Genomic DNA, 24,410 nt, shown 5'->3' on the forward strand with positions numbered 1-24,410 from the left:
CAAAATGCCTTGTGTCTTTATAACCAGAATGTCCCCAGATATTTTTAAAATAACTAACATCACAAACATTCCAAATAGTGATACCATATATTCTCAAGTGTACAATGACTGGAGCAAACTTTCTTTCTATGCAAATCCCTGCAACCTGGAGCTCCCTTTCCCCTTCTCATTTTATTGAGGAGTCTAGAAATCCTACATAATTCATCTGCTGTTTTCTCAACTATGAATGAAAGCATGATACAGAGAAAACTAAAAAGCAAGCAAAAAAATCATGCTGTACCTCGTGTTCATCCTGTGATCTTTAAAAATGCCTATAAGCTGGTAGAGGGATCACCATTCCCCCAGAAAGAGTGATAAATGCATTGCCAGATCAAGAGTGGGAAGTCGCCACCACCCACTTGGAAGCTCCTATTCTCTACCTGAGAATCACTGAAAGGGGAAAACTACACATTAGCTAGATAAAGCAAGGAATTGATGCCATTTACGAATGCTTCCATTTCTTATTCCCTTTTACCTATAAGTTGCTTGAGGTACAGTTAAATATATGCAGACATAGGATCCAACAAAGATGAATTAAATCCCCAAGTGATTATAATGTGCAGCCAGAGTTAACAACTAGTCTGGAGTAACAAAGAGGTTGGCCAGATGGTACAACTGTGTAAGACTAGGAAATGGGCAGAACCAGATAGTGTAGGACAAACTTGGTCAGAAAGAATAAAATTACAAATCAAAATTCCAGAAGCTTGTTTCCAAAAAATGTTTAAACATATGTGGTAATAGATGAACGCTTGATTCTTAAACCATGTAAGAAACAAGCAAACTGTCTCAATTAGATGCTGATAGGATCATGGTGAAGAAGCACTTTAATGGGTTTGTAGGACATATGTGTTTGTTGGTTTGATTTTCTGTTTGCTTATTTGTTTGTGTGTTTATAGGAGTTGAGGCTTGGGGTTTAGGGTTGTTTTTTTTAAAATAATCCTGATATTGACTAAAAAGAATAACTGTTCGTATAAACCAAAGGGAAATCCATGGAAAAGGAGGAGGAAATAAACTCTGGAGAGGGCCTTGTGGAAAGATTTAATAAGTGACATGTACGCAAATGTACAGGCCTAATGCTTGTATCCTAGCCTACAGGGACTGGGGAAAGCTGCTGCAAAGCCATTTGCTTGCACAAGACTGGAGGAGAGAGTACATGGCTGCCAGGAGAGGAATGTTGTCAGAGCGGCTTCGGAACGAGCACAGCCGTGCTCTCCAGCACTGGGAGGCCCGACCACTGTGCAACCAGCCGCACCACCATCTGTACAGAGCTGCTTCTCGGTGCTGGGCCAAACCCGAACTGTGTACCCACCCAGCCCCGGGCAAGACCAGAGCAGGTAACACTCTAGAGCACAGCTCTGTTGGCGGGGTTACAGGGGTATCAGGCCAAGGAGACAAAGACCTTCCAGGACAGCTTCTGCATGAGGGTGCCCATTGCCATGTCCACACTTTACTTGCCATGGTAGGAAATTATGTTCAGAGAGGGCATTGCTCAGGTCTGCTTAGTGTAGCTGCAATTTGAAACCTGAAGGCACATGTACAAGACTCAATTGTACATCTTACTTTCTCGATGACCATTGGCAAATCATTTCATTTCTGTGAACCTCATTTTCCTCGTTTGTAAATGGAGGAAATATAGACTTTTAGAGTTTATTTAGTCTATCCATATCATTTTACAGCTCAAGAAACTAAGAACCAGAGAACGTAAAGTGAATTCTCAACTTCATCCAGGTAACTGATAGCTAAGCAGAATTCACACTCACATTTTCCAGTTTGAGTGAGTTTTCTTACCCAACTGGCCCCTTTGGCATCAATACGATCCATAACTCATAGGATGGGTTTAAGAAAGGATCTTAGGAGAAAGTAAGAGCTTCTGATTCAAGATGGTGGACTGATGACACATCATTTTTACTGCCTTCCCAAAGCCCATAGGATTCATGGAAAAGATTTTAAAAAGAAGGGGAAAGAGAAAGAAGACAATGAGAAAGGAAAAAAGGCCCAGCAATGAACCATAAGGTGTAAAGGAATCTTGGAAGATTGCAAGCACAATGGGATTAGATTGTTGAAGAAATTTTTTTCAAAAATAAAAACCCGGGGCCTGCTCGGTGGCTCAGGTGGTTAGAGCTCCATGCTCCTAACTCCGAAGGCTGCCGGTTCGATTCCCACCTGGGCCAGTGGGCTCTCAACCACAAGGTTGCCAGTTCAACTCCTCGAGTCCCACAAGGGATGGTGGACAGCACCCCCTGCAACTAAGATTGAACAGGGCACCTTGAACTGAGCTGTCTCCCCGATGGCTCAGTTGGTTGGAGCACATCCTCTCAACCACAAGGTTGTTGGTTCGACTCCCACAAGGGGGCTGCGCCCCCTGCAACTAGCAACGGCAACTGGACCTGAGCTGAGCTGCGCCCTCCACAACTAAGACTGAAAGGACAACTTGAAGCTGAACAGCACCCTCCACAACTAAGATTGAAAGGACAACAACTTGACTTGGAAAAAAGGCCTGGAAGTACACACTATTGCCCAATAAAGTCCTGTTCCCCTTCCCCAATAAAAACAAACAAACAAACAAACAAATAAATAAATAATAAAAAACCATTTAAGTTAAAAAGGGTTCATCAATAAGAACTTTATTAAATATATATTATACTTTATATTTAAATAAGGTAATATTAAATTTTAATATTAAATGTATTAAATATATATTATTTATATATAATATTAAATGCATGATTATTCATATGTATGATAGACTACTACTATACAGCCTTTGGAATTCATAGAAGTAGGGAAGATCTATGTCTACCGACATGGAAAAACGTTATTAATGTAATATCAAATGAACAAAAGCACCAAGAATGTCAAAACTATGTAAATAATACCAGTCTATTTTGTGTGTCCATATAAGACGCTTATGTGGTAAAAATGGCAAACACAATGCTTGTTATGTAAATGCCTACAATGCTGCTATAACACCATTTGTATATAAGGAATTTGAGACACAGAGAGGTTAAGTAATGTGTCCAAGGTCACAGAGCTACAGTGAGTAAGTGAAGGGGCTGGGACACAAATCAAGGCCACGTGGCTCCTGAGTCAATGTCCTAACCTGAAACTGTCAGCCTGTCAGAGCATCAGAAAGGAGCTCTGAAAGATACACATCCAGGTGTGAGTTACAGAGATGAGGAGTGAAGACTTCCATTTATTTTTGTTTCCCTGTAGTTTAATAGTCCTCAATAATAATGTATTATTTCTTTAAATTTTGTTTCAAAAATTATTAAACCATAAAATTGGCTCTTTTTGATGTACAGTTTTATGAATTATAATACATGCATGGATCCATGTAACCACCAGCACCACTGGGATACAGAATAGTTCCATTACACCCCAAAACTCCCCTTTGTTCTCACTTTATACTCAAACACTTCCCCCACCCCAAGCCCCTGGCAACCACAGATCTACTGTCTACAGTTTTGACTTCTTGAGAATGTTATACAGTATGTAGTTTTTTGAGATTGGCTTCTTGCACTCCGCGTAATGCCTTTGAGATTTATCCAGGTAGTTGTATGAATCAAACAACAATTTGTTCCTTTATATAACTAAGTAGTAGTCCATCATATGGCTATAGCAATTTGTTTATCCACTTGCCCATTTAAACACATTTAGGTTGTTTCTAGTTGTGGGTGATTCTGACCAGAGCTACTATACACATTTGTACACAGATTTTTGTTTGAACATAAACTTTTATTTTTCTTAGACAAACACCTAGGATTGTGTTTGCTAACTCTTATGGTAAGTATATATTTAATTTTAGATGAAACTGCCAAACTGTTTTCCAAAGTTACCGCAAATTTTTGAATTCCTAGTAGGAATGGATGAGAGTTCTGTAGTTCCACATTATTACCAGCATTTGGAATTTTCAGTATTTTTTATTTTGGCCATTTTCATAGATGTGTAATACAAATATATTACTTGTTTTTTTAATTGGGTAATATTGGGGAACAGTGTGTTTTTCCAGGACCCATTAGCTCCAAGTCAAGTCATTGTTTTCAATCTAGTTGTGGAGGGTGCAGCTCCATGTGGGAATTGAACCGGTGACCTGGGTATTATGAGCACTGCACTCTAACCAAGAGCCAACCAGCTGTCACACAAATATATTACTTTTGAATTTAAAAAATGGAAAATAATTGAATGGCATTGGCAAGTATAAGGCAAACAGGTTATTTCCTAAGCTGCTGGTAGGTAGAGATATAAATATAATTAAGAACTGTTTGGGAAATTTCCATTCATACCTCAAATATTTCTTGAGTATCTAATACATCTGCTGTGTTCCTCATATGTGTATTTCAAAACCTTAGGAATGTTCATGTACTTTATAATTTTGCTTTTCATTTTATCATCCTTATTTTTTATTTATTTGTAATACCCACCATTTGCTTTTGTAACACAACACTAAAATGTAATTAAAAAGTAGAGATCAAAAAAGATAATATAACAAAAACAAACTCATAGATACAGAGAACATTTTGAGGGTTGCTAGATGGGCAGGGGTTTAGGGGTGAGTGAAAAAGGTGAAGGCATTAAGAAATACAAATTGGTAGTTATAAAATAGTCATGGGGATGTAAAGTATAGGGAATATAATCAAGAATATGGTAATAACTATGTATAGTGCTAGGTGGATACTAGTCAGGGGGATCACTTCTTATATAAGTGTCTAACCACTATGCTGTACACCTGAAATTAATGTAAAAATAATACTGAATGTCAACTGTAATTGAATAATTAAAAAGGAGGGAAAAGATAAAGGGGAATAAGAGGTTCAAAGTTCCAGGTATAAAACAAATAAGTCTTGGGGATGTAATATACAGCATAGGAAATATAGTCAATAATATTGCAATAGCATGGGATGGTGCCAGATGGTTGCTGGTCTTATCATGGTAATCACTTCATTAGCACAGGGAATATAATCAATAATATGGTAATAACTAAGTATAGTGTCAGGGGAGTACTGTGAAATAACTATGATGTACACCTGAAACTAATATAATATTGTATGTTACTATATTTTAATAAAAACATTAAAAAAGAGAGAGAGAAAGTTGGGGGTAGTGTAGGAATACAGGGGAGTGGGTGGAACACCTGTGTATTCTTGTGCCTTCATGCTTCTCTTGTAAAGAAAGACCCACATATCCCACTCAGACATCTTCCTGCTTCCTCTCACTTCTGTTCGTACCCCCTTCTCTCAGCATCAGTAGGGAAAACTGCTTCCAAAGTATAAAAGTACTGTGTCGTGGAATGGAAAAGAGGAGGGGGGCGGTGGGGAGGAAAAAAAAGAGTTGAGGAGGGAGAGAGAGAAACTCTTGGAGGAGTCCCAATCCCTCTGAACCTCAAAGCCTCTGAATTAAATGCCTGAAAGTCCTTTACCTTCTACAATAATCAATGGCTTTTCCCACTAAGTTCTCACTGCACATCCCTATCTTGTATTCACAGGGATAGGAGGAAGGCCTGGAATAAGAGACCACCTGTTCCCTTCTCTGTCTCATCGTTTGCACACTTTTACACCTCTCCCTAGTCTTTTCTGAAACATATGAGCGTCATTATTTGCCTTTTCTATGGCTTCTCTTGATCTCCCCTCCATATTTTCCTCCACTATATGTCCTCCATGCTTTTATGAAAGCAGAGGAGGTGGTGAGATGGGTACCATCAGGAGTGGTTATATCCTTGGCTCTGTTCTTCCAGCCAGGGGAAAGGGCTAGAGAGTCATTCATTAATGTGATTCCAAAATTGTGTAAAGATTGCTGGAGATACAAAAATGATTAATAGATGCACTAAAAAAAAGATAATATAGCCGACTGTACATAATTGTTATTTATATTAATAATTTGTTACTTAGAAAAACATTGTCATCTAAGGATATATAAATCAAGAAAACAGGAAATCCAGACAGAGTATACTCAGTTATAGAATTTTGCCTATTTGTTCCACGCTGAATCTATCTTTGTTTTGGCATCTACATGTATAAAAAGCACCATAACAGGTGAAAGATTTAGTTTATTTCCTACAAATGCCTTGTGAGTGTTTGACAATGAGAAATTAATTCGGGAAAATATAAGGGCCAACTGATTTTTTGGCTGTCAATTGTCCACTTGCAGATTATATATGGAAGCCAGAAAAAATATATAAACAAGGCAAAGAAGTGTGCCTGGGCTGGAAGACAACAAGGGGCTGCCCGAGAATTCAATTACAATAATCCCTGCTGGCTCAGGACCTCCCTGCATCTTTGCTATATCCTTCTTGTCAAACTTGGGCCACATGGGCCAAGTGACCATGATGTAATTCACTACCATCCGAAAGACCTCTTTCTTCTGATTTTGTATGGATTGTCAACATCTTCAGTGATAGAGAGCAGATGTAAAAAAAATCACTTTCGAAAATAAAAATCTGTATTATCAAAAGGCTGACCAACATGGCCCCAAACTGAAGGAAAATCAGAGAAAGAAATTATCCTGAGAAACTACATTTACCTAAGGCAAGTATTATATTCAGGAAAAGACTTGCACTTCTCCCCAGGGCAGTCTCAGGTTGGTTCCTGACCCCGATCCTCCTAAACCAGGTGAAATTTAACTACGTGGTTAGAAATGCTTTTCTTAATTCCTTTTTGTGCAGGGTCTTCATCATAGAGGCCTAGAATTGTAAGTTTGGTTGAATATGTGATTATGTATTTTAGTCCAGATTTCACAGATAGGACACTGACACCTAAAGAAGGGAAATGACAACAACGTCAAAGCAGAATCACAACAGGAAAGAAAGCTTTCAAATACTCAGTCTATAACATGGTTCAAATTTATTTATTTTACACATTTGTTATGCCTTCTCAAGGAGAGCTGTTCAAATGCATTGCTTTTGGAGATTACTGCCATCACCTATGACAAATTGTGTTTTTATAATATTTCCTTGCAGAAATGCCCTTCAGGAAAGAAAAAAAACAGAAAGAGGAAGAGGAGGGGGAGGAGAGAGGAAGGAGAAAGAAAATCTTCAAAATGCACATGAAAAACTACTACATAGTAGTTGGAGAAAAACACTTTTTCATTAAAGCTATTTTTAAGGATAAACATCTCATCCTTTTAAAGAAGATTTTTATTAAAAATATAGCTAACATGCAATATATGTTTCAGGTGTACACAACAGTTATTCAACATTTATATACCTAAAGAAGTGATCATTATGATAAGTCCAGAAACTGTCTGACACCATATCACGCTATCACAATATTACTGACTATATTCCCTATGCTGTATATTACATCCCTATGACTTATTTGTTTTATACCTGGAAATTTTGACCTCTTATTCCCCTTCACCTCACCCCCTTTTTAATTTTTCTTTTCCTCGTTTATTTTTTGAGTTTTCAATTTAATTTAATTTTTTTAATTAAAGTTTATTGGGGTGACAATTTTTAGTAAAGTTACATAGGTTTCAGGTGTACAGTTCTGTAATACATAATCTATACATCACATTGTGTGTTCACCACCCAGAGTCAGTTCTCCTTCCATCACCATATATTTGATCCCCTTTACCCTCAACTACCAATATCTCATTCCTAATGAGTTCCAGATGATTCTAAATAATTTACAATTTTCCCATATCTTCATTGTGTTCTAGTTTTCCTGTCATATGGAACATGATGCATAATACAGCTGCAAATTAATTTTAATATCTCAATCAACTTTTTAAAAATGAAGTTCAGCCACACTACTTTTACTATTTATCCAAGAACTACTGGCCTTCAAAGTGAGTGAGAATAAAAAGGATCCACGAAAATGGATAAGATTTCTGGAAGCAAAGATAAGTAATGGATTTTCTATTTCCAAAGAGTTCAGTTTTTTTGCTATATAAAAATATTTTTAAATTCATTTATGATTACTTACAATCCTATCTAATTTCCCTGTTATTACCCATATTGAAGATAGGGAGCATCTAAAAATAATAAGTCTGACTGAGGTTCTCTCTCCTCTTTGGGTACTAGCAGAGTGACTGCCAATGCTGGTTAAATCCTCCTGGTTAAGATACCTCTCCTTATAATACCTAAAGGAATACTTTTATTTCAGGGCTTTATAAATAATAATAATCATAACTAATAATTATTAAGCTTTAACTATGTGGCAGGCATTCTTTTAAGCAAGTAACTTAAGCAAGTACTAATGCATTTAATTTCCAAACAAACCAATGAGGTTAGTACTACTATTATCCCCATTTTACAGCTGAAGAAACTGAGGCAGGTGAGGCTAAGATCCAGGTTGTCAAAGTCACACAGCATATAAAAGTAGAGCTGGAAAATGAGGCCATGCTTGTGAAGAAACAAAACCTATTTATGACCAAAGTATGTTGAGTTTATTAAAGAGTTAGTTTAAGTACACGGGAATAGGTAAGGATATGCAGTAAATAACAAAGAATTAACATGGATAACCATGGTCTGGGTTTATTGTTCACTCTGCCTTACTAATAGCTTATGTTAAATCAATTAGCAAAAAATGGTTGGAAGCTGATCTTTACCCTGGGCCACACTCCTGTCTTCCTGCCTGGTGCTGAAGTGTTTTCTCTGTTTCCAGTGGCTCCATATCTGATACTCATCCATGACACCCTTGTCTGGACTACTCAGTGCTTTTTTCATAACGAACATATCTATTATTACCAAGAGTTTTAACCCCTTTCTACTAGTGCACAAATTTCAGTCATTAACGGAGAGAACTTTAATGCCTTAACTCAAAAAATTCCGTGTAAATGTCCATCGCTCTACCTTCACCAGCACTGCATATGCAATTCTTTCAACTGGCAGTTCTGCTGCAAATGCTTTCTGAGACCTGTGAATATCCTCTGCGTTTTACAGATCTGCCTGGCTTGGGTAGCAACCAGTGCAAGGGAGGTCCATAGACAGGAGTTTCTTAAACTCTAACGTTCACAAGAATCACCGACAGATATCATTAAAGTGCTAATTCCAACTCAGAATCTGGGGTAAGGCCTGAGATTCTGCATTTCCAACAAGCTTCCAGGTGATACTTATGCTACTTCAAGGATCACACTGTAAGTAGCAAGGACCTGAGAGACTTGTCATTTCTTCCTTAACAGTTTCTTTCATCCCACTATAGATGCCCAAGTATCCTCGCTCCATCTCCTCCCCCAGCTGCAATACCTGGGTCATAGTCTTGTCACAGGCAACAAATGTTGTCTCGTCAGGATTTGGGTGGTTTTTTATTTCCTGTTTCTATGGTCACTGACATCTACATTTCTATGCTCTCCTAAGGACATATTTGACAAAATAATCTAGAAATTTTCTAAAGGTAGTAATTCAGGGCAACAGAAAGAATGAGAAAAACACCATAAATAGACAGGCTGTAAAGTTGCCCTCTCCTCAGCTCATATTTATTCTTCTCTAGCAGCTAAAGGTAGAACTAGGAGGAAATGGAAAATAGATGAGAGGAGGGCTTTGCCCCAGAGAGCTTTCATCACTGAAGTACCAAAGTAATTACTGCACCTGACAAATTCCTACTCCTTGTTTTAGCCCAGTTTTAATAAAAGAAAGATTCAACAATGGTTTATATTACCTTGCATTGCCTTTAATTTCATCAAGCTCCAATATGAAGACTTGCCACATTTACACTAAACTGCTTTTTGTCCTGAAGTTCATTTGTGAAGGCAGCCACTGGGGCTTTAATCATCTTTTCTTCAATCTTTCATTTCTAACACACTGTGATTGATAATGGCTCTTTCAGGCTCCCCTGTGAACTGGGCAAATTCTCCTTCGTGTCAGTCCCAGGTAGTCAGTGGCAGAGAAAGCATCCACTAATTAAGAAATGAAAGGCCATTTTAAATCCTCTGGCTATAAAGACTTAGTAGTTCACATTCACAGTGGGCCACATGCAAAGGTAAGGTCCTCCAACCTGCTGGACCAGGCTATATATTTCACCGAGCTTGGGAACAGCAGGCAAATTCCTGGCATTTCAGAAGCTCTGTTGAAATCTGGGGTAGAGAAATGCTGCTCATGTTTGAGAGCACAAAGCCCTTAGAATAACCTTCTCAGTATTAAGCAGATCACAGGAGTTCAAATCTCAATCACTGAGACACCATTGTGCCAAGGAGCACTTAGGAAAACCTTGAAAATGTTTTATGCTTACAGGATAACGCTTTTAGCATTGCTATTACTTAAAAAGTTCATTTCCTATGACTTTCTCTAAAAACCTGTAGGCAGCAAGCTCACCCCTTTGCACGATTTGAAGAGTATTTAAAACTCAGTCTAATTTGTAGGCAAGAAGTTACAAAATTTATAATGCAGAAGTATGAGTCAGGAATTGACATGCAATTGAAATATGGTATGCATGATGTCTGTGGAGTAAAAATATTCAAAAGTACCTCATTTCAAAAATGCTAGAACATTTCTAATATAGACCTGTACTTCATATGTTCTTATAGGGCTTTTAAGGATTGTGGCTGATTTAAGTCTTGTGAACCAGCAAGCTGGCCTGGAATCTAAAGCAATGCCTTATACCTCCACACTCAAAATACTGGCTTCAGAACACTGCACACTAAAAATAGAAATGATCCCAACAAATGCTCAGCCTTGACCAGCCAAAAAAATAAACCTCCCTACTCCTGAAATCCGATAACAGGTGTTTTAGTGAAATGCCAAAGAAAGAGCCAGAAACCAGATACATCATCTCTGCAAAAGCTTGTGCCAACAAGGAGAGCAAGAGTGTGGAATGGTAGAGAACTGGGGAGTTATCAGAACGAAGAACCGTAAGGATGGTAAGACAGAGGATGGCAGGGAGTTGCTTTCATGATCAGAGAACTATTTGAATGAGGCCAAGGAACTCAACAGTTGGTATTTAACACATGTGCTTAGCCAAATGCATCTGTCAATTTATGAGTGACCTGAATTACCTTGGGTTGCACCTATCTGTGAACATAACAAAAGTTCTAAAAATGTTAGAAAGCAAAAAGTTGCTGGTTTATGGTAGCAGTTTAGTCTCCTTATGTACACACATACTGAGTCCTCCCCACCCCCACCCGGACCCCAGTACTTCCTGGGCATCCTTAGAGATGTCTTGCATGGGTTCCAAAACGTGTTCCATTTGTTCTTCTACTTTGGCAGCCACTAGAATTTTCAAATAAGTTATCCAAGGATGGTGCTACAACACTGACACTGCTGTATGCCCTCCATGACAGAGCTGCCTTTTCTAGTGCTTTATCCTCCAGGAAACCAGGGAGAGTGGTTTCCACCCTAAAGATGGCAGGACAGCACTGTGTTATCTTTACTCTTCTCTGGATCATGTTCCATGCAGACACGCAGAGATGCTCTCTCTTCCCTTTGGACACAAGCCTACTGTGAGGGCTGAGCTGAGGAACTGAGAATTGTTGCTTCCATTTCTCCATCTCTGCAGCCAGGCATTTGAATAAAAATCATTCCAAACTCCAAAAACATTTTTGAAATGCTTAGACATAATTTGAGGCTTGATATTGACAAAGTGAATTAAAGGTCTCTTCTAGGAGCTGTTTTCAGAGAAGCCACCAGAACAATAGCTCATGTATAGACTCGATGGCTGTGTTTTCACAGTTTAGCAAACAGTTCCCACTTGAAGTAGTCTGCCCCACAAAAATACTCATCTTCAGACAATGTGAAAACAAAGTGAATGAAATATTGTGCAATAAAAAGCACAGTAAGGTTTACCAGAATAACATGCATAACGAGGCAGGAATGACAAATGACCTGGATATTTTTTTTAACCTTTTCCTTTCCTTTCCTTTATAATTTTTGGGAAAAATAGCTAAAAATGTGAACTTCTACATGCTCCTTCAGGCGAAAGTACTGTACATTGTCATGTTTGAATTTGATATTAAATTTCATCATCTTATGCTTAAATTCTTTCCTAGAGAACTGAATACAACTCCATACCCATAGGAAATTAAAGGTAAGTTCAAACATAACCTGGGTTAGCCAGGTGTAGCCTTTCTTCCCATATGCTGACTGGCCCGACATCTAGGAGAGGAAAAGGAGTGGAGGATGCAGGGTAGAGGAGGTGGCAGCTCTCTCTCTTCCCCAAGACAAAGAGGGCTTGCTGATGATACAGACTCTTCTATAACAGAAACCTACATGTTTTATAAAAGGTATTTAGTGACTAAAGGAGACATAATCTAAACATTTCTTCCACTCTAATTATATGTATCTATAAACAAATCCCCAAGAAACAAAACAAGACCCTCCAGAGAGCAAATATCCTCCCCAGTACACTTTGTAATCTTCATTTGAAATGAATTTATTATTAATAGTTTGACTTCATTGTTGATTTGAGAATCTTTGCATAAGAGACTATAAAAGCAAACAAAATATATCCAATACTTCTCAAGGAGGGAGGCCAGAAGAACCACCTGGGGAGTTTGTAGGAATAGAGATTATTGGTCTTGCTGTAGCTTTAATCACTATTTACAATTATACACAATATAATTCTATGCATCGATGGCTTTTGCCATGTGACTTGGAATCCGTGCCCTACTGCATTCACGTTGAGCTTGGCCCTGCAATTTGCCAATGAATGTTGGGTGTAAGAGGCAGTGTGAGAGTTCAGGACTGAGAACTCCAGGGAAATCACTTGTTTCCATTGGCTCTCTTGAATTCCTCCATTTGCCATATGACTAGAAGGCTGGTCCAAGGATGAAATGAAACTCGTGGAGAAGATTCAAACCCAACATGAGCCACAGCCTGGAGCCTAGAACCCAGGGTCTAGCCTCACCTAGTTCAAGTGCATCAGACCCATAGACCTGTGAGCAAGTTTTGGGGATGCTCAAAATGCAACACTGCTGCAGAAAAAGCTGAGCAATGCACTCCTTATGCCTACCTTTACATAGACATAGATACATGTATATGGTCCTTCACCCCGACTGGCTGATTCCACGGAGTATAATTGGAATCGATTTATAGTCTATCGAAAACAGTCTAGAAGCATCTTTCTCAATTTATGCAGCAGTGGGCAATGCTTAACTACTTTAATTCTACAGCACAAATTTGCAGAGTTGTACAGAAATTTACCGTATGATTGTCTATTTATTTCCACTTTGTGCCAGTTTATAAATTCTCTTCATCTCTCCATTACTTGCTCATCATGAGATTACATGATCACTTAACACATCAATTCTTCAAAGGGGGCAATTTCAATTACATGGAAGCCTCCCAACGTTGTCATTAGGAAGGAAACATAGTAGGCGGCAAAATCCCAGGCTAGATGTTCCTATGGAAGAACTAATGATTACCTCCAAAGTCCACATTTCCTTAATTATAGCATCATGTTCAGTAAAGCTAAAGCTTTGTCAGTCATCTGCTGGAATCTCTGAGCTTGAAAGGTTTATGTATTATGCGGGGAAGGGAACTTGTATCATTCAAAATGGATATGTTGTACAAGGGAAGGTAACCGTCAAAATGGAATGAAATAGATGGCACTACAGTCTTCCTTTTTAAAAATAGCAGATTCTCCAAAAAGAGAAGAAATAAATAGAAGAGCAAATCATCTCTGTTGTTACATATGTCTACATTCTTCTCTCTTGTGATACCCCCAAAGAATTCACTCTACAGAGTACACACTCAAATATGAAAAGCTTGATTGCTAGTCCCTACAATTGCATAAATTAATGACAACTCTCCACCAAGAAAAGATCCATTTCGATGATGCTTCTAAACAACATCTAATTTTTTTTTCAGGGCCTAAATAAAATACAATAAGTTATTTCAGCTAGTGCTTCTTGGTCTAGATGTGGCAAACTGTAACCTAAATGAAAGAAATACTCATTTTCTGTGATTATTTCTTCTCTGAAGGATAAAATAAATCTAATCTAGACCTTTTACAAGATACACTATTAAGCTGGGCTCAGGACTGCTCTATAAACTGCAGAGGATTGACCCATTGTGTTGGGGGTGGAGGGTGGAGAGAAGAGTGGGAATAAAAAAAGAGAGAGGAAATATATCCTACTGTAAACAATGGGAACAAGGAAATTATCCAGTCTTTTCTTGTTAGACACCCTGTTACTCAACTGACCTATATTTTCCTTTCATGTTTGTGAAAGTAGTGGAGAAGGGGAGAATATTTTCCAGGGAAAGGATTCTGGCTAAAGCAGTATTAAACAGTAGTACAGTTCAACAGAAAAGGATATCAGCCTGGGGCTAGGGAATTGTGGTTCCTGTCCTAGCTTCACCACTAATTTTCCCTGTAGCTGTAGATAGATCAGAACCCCTCTGGGTCTCCATTTTATCACCTGTAAAATGGATAATCCCTAAACTACCTCCTTCCAACGAGTGTAATTAACTAGCACAGAAGAAATTCTAGACAGTCTTATGCAAACAATATTATTCTAGCTAAGTGACGCTTACAAAAAAAAAATCTACCTTTCTACTTGTATCAATTTGAATGTATTTGTATTTTTTTTATAAATAATGTGGTAGGTAATGTGGCCAAAATGCAAATGAGCCATTCTAAATGAGTCTAGCTAACTTTTATTAGAATTGATTTTTCAAGAATGGACATCAAACAAGTCTTATAATCTGTCTCAATTTACCTTCCTAGAGTCATTTTCCCACTGTCTACCACCTTTCTAGTCACAACAAGCCACTATCATATCTCCACTATGCACTTTCCATTTGGTTCATGCTAGTCTCTCTCTGCCTAGAGCCCTTCTCCATTACAGCCCTTGACAAAAAAGCACTAACAAAAGGTCTTTGAAGGATACCTCTGTCCCATTCCCACACACACTCCCTGAATATGGTTCCTTATATCTAACTTCCCCTCTCTTTCCCAATTTTTTCCCAGCTTCTCCTGAAGTGTCCTCTTTCAGTTCTTTTCATGGTGTCAGCAGCCCTCCAGGACACACCAAACTAGCTCCCACCTTACCACCCACCCACAGAATGACAGACATACAGACTAGCCCATTCCATGTTTTCTACACGTGACTACATTTGGCTTCAGCTGCTACCAGTGGAAGCTTCCACAGACTCAGTCTGGAAGGAAGAGTGGAGTCTCCTTTGGGGGAGGGGCGCAATTAACTCCCCTCACCTCTCTCTGCCAGCATTGCTGATGCAGGCAGGGGAGCTCCTCCTGGAACCCAGAGGCAAACAGCTGGTCTCTATTATAAGTCGCCATCTTCTGGAGGTCACCTGGACCGGTGTATCTGAAGACTGAACCCTCTACCCACACTTAACCTAGGAAGCAACTCATAGGACTCCGTTATAAGCCCAACTCCAACTCAATGCCTGAATAACTCTCCCTGGCTATATTATCCTGAAAGTGCACTTTTTGCTTTCCTGAGACAGTTTTTACTTGACAGAAACCCATATTAACTCCTGGAGACAACTAAGATGCTGACAGGTGCAAAGTTCATGCCATCTTTCTGATCACCAGGTTTCTACCCTTGTCATGGGGTGAGAGCTTCAGTTCATTCCACCAAGGAAGAATAATTTCAAGTATGAGTGTGTGTGTTTCATAAAGAAGTACATGACTAAAATCACTTGAGTATATAAGCAAAGACCTCCAAAGGCCTAAAGTGGAAAAAAAAAATAAAACCTGCTTGTGAATTCTCGCAAATGCACTTGGTGAATTGCAAGTCCCAGTAGGTTCAACGAGGGTGTAAGTAGAATCTGAGTAATGTGATTCACCTTATCTGACTCTTTCCCATCAAATTAATGGAGGATTTAATTCATATTTCAAAAAACATAATTGAAATAGTCTTATGCACAGAATGATCCAATAAAACAAATTCATTGCTACATCACACAAGTCTGAGACAAGTAAATCTAAAATCGTTCTATAGGCCCTGTGTACATTTGTTTATAAAAACAAAGAAGACAAAAAAATTATTTCTGCATCTTTCTCATAGAATGGACACAGATGGTTTATACACAGGCATTTAATAAGTATTACCTTCTTTACAGATATGTAAATCTAGGCTCAATAGTGATGGGTTAATTATCCTGTTACTATCCCGGTTATATATTTAATTTTCTAACTTCATGATTTTGTCTCTCTTTTTTTTATACTACAAAAGTTGAATCTTTGGAATCTCAAAATACCAGAATCTGTTAGTCAATGATAAGTGTCCTGGATTTTCAGAACTAATTTTTAATGCAGAAAGATAGAGCAAATCTGAGATAAAACCCTCCGACCCAAGCTTGACTGTTAACAACTTTGTCACTGACCCAGCATGTGACCGAGGTCACTTCACTTACCCTCTTGGTGTCTTGTTCCTTCATCTGGAAAATGAAGGTACAGTAATAAGGGCTCACTGCCTCACAGGGCTGCAAGGAAGAATCATGAATAATTCATTTCCCACACTCAAAACCAGAATCGTAAAGCACAGTAATAAAATACGAGCAATTGAAGACACAGGTGTTTTAGGATTCTTAAGTTAATGAGCTAAAGTATTGCTTAGCTTTCAAATGCAATGGCAGACATATTTCAAAACTTGGGTAATATTAACCCTTAAACTGGGAAGAAGATTTTCAGGGAGAAAGCAGTTGTTGGTGCCTCTGACAAGTTTTGGGACCTCACATGTGTGGCCAACTCATCATGTACTGACTGTCTGAGCTCAGGAAAGGCATTAACCCCACCAATCTTTCCTATTCCCACCTTCAAAAATGATGTGTTGGATTTGCTTTCACTAAGTTCACTGCCAAGCCAGAAGTTCAAGGGTTGCTATCATTGTGAGGAATCCATTCCTTTTTTCCATAAACATCAATAGAAATTACTTCATTTTACTGTATAGCTCTCTTTTAGTAGTCAGATTTCCAATGGGAGGCCAGAGTTATTTTTATATACACTCAGTTGGGACCTTTTTCAAAAGAAAACATTTACTTTGTTTTCCTTATTATAAATTCCACAATTAAATTATGTGGAAATGTATTTATAAAGAGATAGTAATCCATTATCTTACCTCTCTTGAGAAAACAATTTGGTACAGTTTCCTCCACACTTCTGTGAAAATACAAACATGTATTATTTTTACTATTAATATTTTAATATATATTTACAGGTTTATACTATATATACATTTTATGAAATTGTCCTTGTTTTTAGAAAAACCTTCCTGATCAGCAAGTACAGATCTAGCTCATTCTTTCTTATCAACTGTATTAGATTCCTTCATGAATCTGTACCATAATATGGACATCGTTTTGATAAAATTTTTGTCTAATTTTCTCCAATCAAAAGTGTTCTGTTCAGAATATCCTTATAGAAATAATATCTTGGTCCACGTAAATGACTGCTGCAGAACAACTAACCCAAGATTAGAGTGTGCAATCATATTTTAGGATGTGTTTTGGTTTATTAACAAACCAAAACACATCAGTATTCACCATTTAGTCAAATATGGCCCAGTACACTGTCCTGTAAGGCAAATGAGGAGTATACAGAACACAAGTTATGATGTACGTGTATGATATAAACTGAATTAGCTATTAGTCTCAAAATTATTATATCTTTTTTAAAATGTCTGCTTCCTTTGTTTATTATAAATATTCATTTAGATACATAAAATATACTAAGCAGCATTTTGTCTGCAACCCAGCAAGCAAGTTCACTGAGGCATGAGGGCTATATAAGCAGTGGAGCAGAAGAGCATGCTATTACATGGATAAATGCTCTGGAGTTACTGAAGCAGGGCAAAAACAATCACAGGGACATGGATTTCAGAATATGCTGAAGCAACCATATTTGGGGGGATTGGGGAAAAGAAAGGGATTGTTTATAAATAGGAAAAATACAGATTTCATGATACTTCATAAAATTGAGTGTGTTTAGTCTGATTCAGATAAATTGTTACTGTTATGCTATCTGCCTATCAGATATTTTAAATTCATCAAGAAGCCATGGTCAGTGCACAGACATGTATAATGAAACATTTTATAGGATGATTTCCTTTTAATCACCAAAAGGTCTAATAGGGTGGTTGGCCTGCTTCCCTAATAAAATTTAAATAGCTTTTGCCTCGGGTCAAAGTGAAGTCGGCCATCCTACGAGGAGGAGTTCATCTGTGACATCCATAATCATTGCTGCCCAGTCTCAAGAGACTATTTGAGATTACTGCTTGTGTCAGAAAATAAATAAATAATGAGAGAGAAAAAGAGAGAGAGAGAGAAAGAGAGAAGCATTGCAAGCAGTAGTTTTCTAGCCCAAACAAATTTCAGTCCATAATCCATATCTTCGCTTTATTAAGGACTGAGATACCTCATTCTATGTCCTCCTGGCTTGGCACACCTCATAATTCCTTCCCCACCATGGCAGAGGTCAGCATTTCCCTGTGGAAGAGACCACAGCCAGATGCCAGCAGCTCAAAGCCTCTCTGTAGGCTCCATTCTTACCCTTTGGGTTGTGGCCTTGAATCTCCAATGTGATCCTGTGGCTTCTCTCCCATTTCGTACCTCTCTGCTTCATGCATGTCTCTGTTCTTATTTTCTGCTTGGCTTTTAGGGGTGGCTTCAGCCTTGAACTATCCTGAATGAATCCCTTAGGCCTACTCTCCAATGTAAAGCCCATATCCCAGGGCCCAAGGAACTTCGTATCTGGGAGGAGATTGGACCTGAGCCTTTAATCGGTCAATCACACATGGTACACATATGTAAGGATGGGTGTGCGCATGCATTTGCGCGTGTGCACACACGCACACAAGCTAATAAATCTCAAGAGACTTCCTCAGGATGTGGCCTCTCTCCTTCCACATCTTAGATCCATTTCCTTTATGTGGGTACCTTACTATGCTCATGGCAGTAAGGTAAGATAGCTGGTGGTGCTGTCATTCTTCAAGTTCAAGCCCAGCAGGAAAAGGTCTCTGCCCCTGTTTCTGAGTTCTCAGGAACATACTTGATTATATTTTACTAGTTTTCAATCTGTTTCAAGACATTCCCTGAACCAATTGTTTTGGCCAGAAAAATTTAAACACTGATGCCTCCGAAATTCACTTGAACACAGGGATTGAGGATTGAAGAGACTCTCCAGGGAAATTCTAGATTTATTGTTGGAAGAAGAGAGAATGAATGTTCAGGTGAATGATCAAGTGCCTGTACATTAATATAACTGGATCAATTGTTTCATATTTATATAAATTAAGAAGCAATTCAATCAAGAGTTTCTCAGGACTCACAGAATCAGATTATAGAAAGCCATCATCTAGCTCCTGGCTATTCAAAATGTGCTTCATGGACCAGCAACAACAGGATCATCAGGAAGCTTGTAAGAATCAAAGCCCCCTAGACCTAATGAATCAGAATCAGCATTTTAACAAGATCTCCAGTATGTACAGTAAAGCTGAAAATTAGTGATCCAAACTTAACTCTCAGTTTACAGATGTGGAACCTCAGTTTACAGATGAAGCAAATGAAGAGCTTTGCCCAAAGTTATACAACCAATAAGTGGTAGAATTGGCACAGGAAATAGAATCCAGGTCTCTTGTCATTCCTAGGAGGTTTTCTCCAGGTTGGCACTACTTTGCAGGGTGAACTTTTCAATCAATCATAATTATATTTTTAATTATGGTTTTGTTATTAAAACATACAAATCTTGATGTAAGTCACTATAGCATGATGGTGTAGAAGTACAACTCTACAATCGAAGAGGCCTGGATTAGAATCTCAGCTCTAGCTGTTTCTACCTCATAAATTTGTGCAAGTTACTTCACTGCTGTAGAATGCAGTTTTCTCATCGACCTGCCTCACAGAATTATTCCAGGAATTGAAAGTGACTAGGCCTGTATATATATTATATTTGTTAAAAACTTAATATTTTTAGCATATAGAGCTCAAAAATATTATTTTTATCATTATTTCCCATAGAATAACTCTTTCCATCCATTCATTTTTTTCATCCATATCTTTCCAGGCATCAGCAATACAAAGATGGATAAATATGACTATCTGCCATCGGAGACTATACTCTATCAGAGGAGACAGAGTAGCAACAAATTTGGCTGTGACAAATGCAAACCCATCTACGTGAACAAAGTGCCAGCAAGGCACAGAGAAGAAGCAATTAATTTTGCCTGGAAAAGGTAAATGAGGTTCCTCCAAAAAAATAAAATTACATAGCCGGCACCTCAATGGGAGGCTGGGAGTTCTTCAAGGTATTCAATTTAGTTTTTGAGGAATTAACATACATTTGGTACGGACAGTTGAGAGCATTAAAATATAAATAAGATAGCACTCTCAGCAGAATCATAAAATGCAGAGCTAAAAGTGAATTTGATGGAGACTGCTTTGCTCACCCAATATCTTCCCACTCCTCTGCCATTAAGTGGGACCATGTAACTAGTTGTAATCAACGAACGGGGGTCAGACGTGATGTGTGTCCATTCAAGAACAGAATGTAGAAGAAAAAGCCCAAAACACATATTCCAGTTAGTGCATTTGCAAGGTGGCAGAGCTTCCATGATAACACAGAGCAGCCCAAATGAGACAGGCTGTGTTAGTGAGAAATACATTTTGATGGTGGCAAATCACTCGGATTTGGGGTTTCTTATTATCACAGCATGACCCAGAACATGTAAGTCACACGGGATGATAATATGCATCAAGAGTGACTTTAATTTTAAAGTGGAGGAAACCAAGGCGTCAGAAGGAATTAGCCTCAGATACAGTGGGAGGTGGGGGTTGTTGTTAAACCTGTCCAAATGTTTTACTGTGCAGCACTTTCTCATCATATTTTCCCGCTCACATAACAGTAGTTTTCAGATTTTAATCTTGAAATCCTACTAAGTATACACACTCTCATAAGTCCAATGAAGTCGCACTATGTCAATGGGTCATAGTGCATTTCAGTGTCACAAAAACAGTTATGAATTGCTTCAGGCAAACAAATTCATCTGTGTGTCTTTGCATGCCACTTCAAAGCCATTCAACCGTCTAAAATCAAACTTCTTAGCAATAAATAGGCTGCAAGGTTGCGACCTAGAGTGTGTCACATTTAACCTCTAGTAAATTTTCACAGCCACATGGCAAACTCCTCCCAAACATTTCTAATGGGAGGCTGACAGACTTCTAACTAAACAGTTCCAGTGTGCCACTATAATAACCTACTTCTTTTGATTGCATTTATTTTTAATGATTATTTTCCCTGCATGCCAATCCAACCTGAGCTGCCAACCCAGATAGAGGGGGAGGGGAGGAAGCCGAGGACAGAGAAAGTTGTCTTGGGCTGCACTGCCACCTAGAGGTACCGCTGAAGAACTGAATCACTGCTATTCAGAGATCCATGGCAGCTGTTGAGTTAAAAGGAGACCTTTCTCCCACTTCAAGGGACTGGGTAAAAGAAATTGAAATGATTCCCAGTTTCACTTAAAATATATTATTAAAAAGTCATGACCATGGGTGTGTTCAGTGAAAAATTCTTATTGGCCCAAACGAGGATTATTTGTTGGATCTTTAATTATTATTAAAGGACCAATTATTGTGGGTCCTTTAAGAAATACTTCCATCTGGAAAATACTTTTTTCTGCACAGTTCCTTTCATTACAACATTAAGATTTGAACTACAGCTTGAACTGAATTGACAGAAAATCATTTGGCAGTGGATTGTTACAAAAGTCTGAATAGGTCCTTAGTGTCAGAACTACAATTCAATTTCAAAAATAAAATTCATTCAAAAGTTATTCAGGCTCAACTCAGAAGCCAGAAAGTACTTCAGGAGCAGGAAAATGGGCAAGGCTGATGAAAACTTGTTGCGTACTTAAGTTCTACAAATGACAGAACTTCACAGACATATTCTTAATCGTCACTATATTGAGCGCAAACTCAAAATTCTGTTGTTGTTATTGTTGTTTACAAGGTCTTTGACTTTCTCCTTAGACAATGTCAACTTATACACAAATGCAAAGTATTTAAAATAGACATGAAGAACTTGTATTTCATGAGGATGTTATTTCCAAACAATTAATACAATGAACACAAAAGTTCAAGGAAAAGATCATTTTGGCAGGCTTTTGGAAAGGATTCAGTCAACATTATTAATGATACTTGTGATAAGAGATGAGCAAAAATCTGAGAGAATCATTCAAGAGCTAGGGGAATTTCAGCTGCAACCTCTTTATGATATTTTTAGCCAATACCAGTGAGATCCTCTTTGAATTTAAGGAACACATGCATATTTGGCAACACACCCCAGGTACTACAGACCATGAGGCTACTTTCATTTGCATCATTTCTCTGAGATCAAAAAACGATGTAGAAAGGATGACGAAGCAAAGCCACGAAAAAGAAAACACAGTATTTTGCAGCACAAAAATCTTATTACCGATACAAGTACAAAATTCAAAACTAGGCAAATTAACAATTCTACTCATTGGAAGACATGGTCATTTTCAGAAGGGTGAAACTTAGCACAGTTAAAATAACTGTTTACATATTTGAGTACTTATGATGGTTCTGACACGATATTAGAGTTTTAGTCATTTAGTCCTCCAAAGGGAAGTAGTTCTTAAAGGTGGGTACTACCATATCCCCATTTTATAGATGAGGACATCGAGGCTCAGAGACCTAAGAAAACTTAGGGGGTAGAGCCTTGACCCAAACTCAGATAGTCTGTCTCCAGAGTCTGTATTCTTAAAGGCATACCTCATTTTATTGCTTTTTGTTTTGTTGCACTTCACAGATGTTGAGTTTTTTACAAACTGAAGGCAAGGCCCTTCACCAGGAAAAAGATTAGAACTTGCTTTATGGTGGTGGTCTGCAAACCAAACCCACAACATCTCTGAGGTATGCCTGTATTATGCTAATAAATTACCTCTGTGGGGAAAGAGCCCCAGAGAGCAGTTTCCAGGCTCTCGGCCTCACATAGAAAGGTGCTGGCTCAGGTAGTAGATGGCCATCAGCTGTGGCTAGTTGGCCGTCAGCTGTAACCAATGAGCCATTGGCCACTAATATAACTGCTGTGGCTAGCTAGCAAAGAAAATGGGGGCTAGCAAGAAAATGGTGGTTGAGCCTGCAAGCGGTGCAGTGAGGGTTGCAAACAGTGTGGCTCCTGCTTCCTGGGTCTCCAACCCAGCCGCCATTGAGAATATAGTGGTATGACTCCCCTATCTATGGCTCCGTGGGTGTTCCTTTTTGGCCTCACTATATCCTGTGTTCTTACGTGGGGAGCGGGAGCAGAGACCCACCTGTCGTCACCCCGAAAGACAACCTCTTTAATCAATAATGTTGTAAAGATTTTGTAGGGTATCCAATGGACACTTGTCTCATTAGGGAGATCACCTCAGGGATGATGTAGATGCCTGATCACTGCACTGTACATCTGAAGCTGAAGCTGAACAATAATGAATGTGAACCACAAGTATATACACATATATATACACATAAAGGTTCGCAAAGCTCAAACAAACAACATGTGACCTTGACATGCCCCGTACCTCTTGCTAAGCACCCCAAGCTCAGCATTAGCACCAGCCAGCTTCAGTTTGCAGCTTAGGCTCTCCCAGGCACCTCCAAGCACAGCACAGTGGCAACCGTCTGAAGATCACTTTGAAGCTCATACCAAGTTGCACCTGGCAGGGAACAGGCAGCAGCTGACCTTGGCCTGCAACAGAGCCCCTCCCAAGAGGCTCCAGAAAATGGGGGTAGGGGAGAGAAGCTGGAGTGCAATACTTACATCACACAAAATAGACTTCAAAACAAAGTTATAACAAGAGCCATAGAAGGACCCAGTAATCCCACTTTAGTGTATTGATTCAAAGAAATCCAAAACACTACTTTGAAGGGATACGTGCATCCATATGTCCATTGAAGCATTATTTACAATAGCCAAGATATGGGGCAACCTTGGTGTCCACCAATGGGTGAATGGATAAAGAACAGGTGGTACATATATACAATGGAATATTATTCGGCCATAAAAAATGAATGAAATCTTGCCAAGTGCAATAACAAGGATGGACCTAGAGGTATTGTGCTGAGTGGAGTAAGTCAGACAGACAAAAACAAACGTCACATGATTTCACATATCCGTGGAATCTAGAGAACAGAATAAACAGACAAATGAAAGAGAAACAAACTCATAGATACAGAGAGCATTTTGATGGGTGTGGGATTCCGGGGTAGTTAAGGGGATGGGTGAAGGGGTGAGGGGACAAAGAGGTATAAATTGGAAGTTTCAAAATAGTCATGGGAACGTACAATATAGCATCCGGCTGCCTCTCTATAGGCTTCCTTACTGCTTGGATGCCCATTCAGGTCAGATCACCCTGCTCATAACAGGGACCATAAACCCTATCACTATTCTGGGACCCAATGGTTTTTTCCGCTGGATCCTTCTTGGGTTAGAGCTGAGCCAGCCCATTCTTCAGTCACCCATAAGGAATTTCCTTTTTCC

At 38.8% G+C, this 24,410-nt stretch overlaps 1 protein-coding gene across 1 annotated transcript in view; it reads right to left on the reverse strand.

Annotated features, from left to right (window-relative positions):
• Positions 1-16,095: 16,095 nt before the first annotated feature.
• RASEF (RAS and EF-hand domain containing) overlaps positions 16,096-24,410 on the reverse strand; it is a 60,998-nt gene continuing 52,683 nt past the window's right edge. Inside the window, exons 16-17 of the mRNA XM_081066664.1 lie at positions 16,993-17,033; positions 16,096-16,357 (exon numbers count right to left, since the gene is read on the reverse strand). Of these exons, the coding sequence (XP_080922790.1) occupies positions 16,350-16,357; positions 16,993-17,033 (49 nt within the window). The 3' untranslated portion in view covers positions 16,096-16,349. The remainder of the gene's footprint in view (positions 16,358-16,992; positions 17,034-24,410) is intronic.

This window comes from Rhinolophus hipposideros (genome assembly GCF_964194185.1).
Source record: "Rhinolophus hipposideros genome assembly, chromosome: 11".
NCBI lineage: Eukaryota > Metazoa > Chordata > Mammalia > Chiroptera > Rhinolophidae > Rhinolophus > Rhinolophus hipposideros.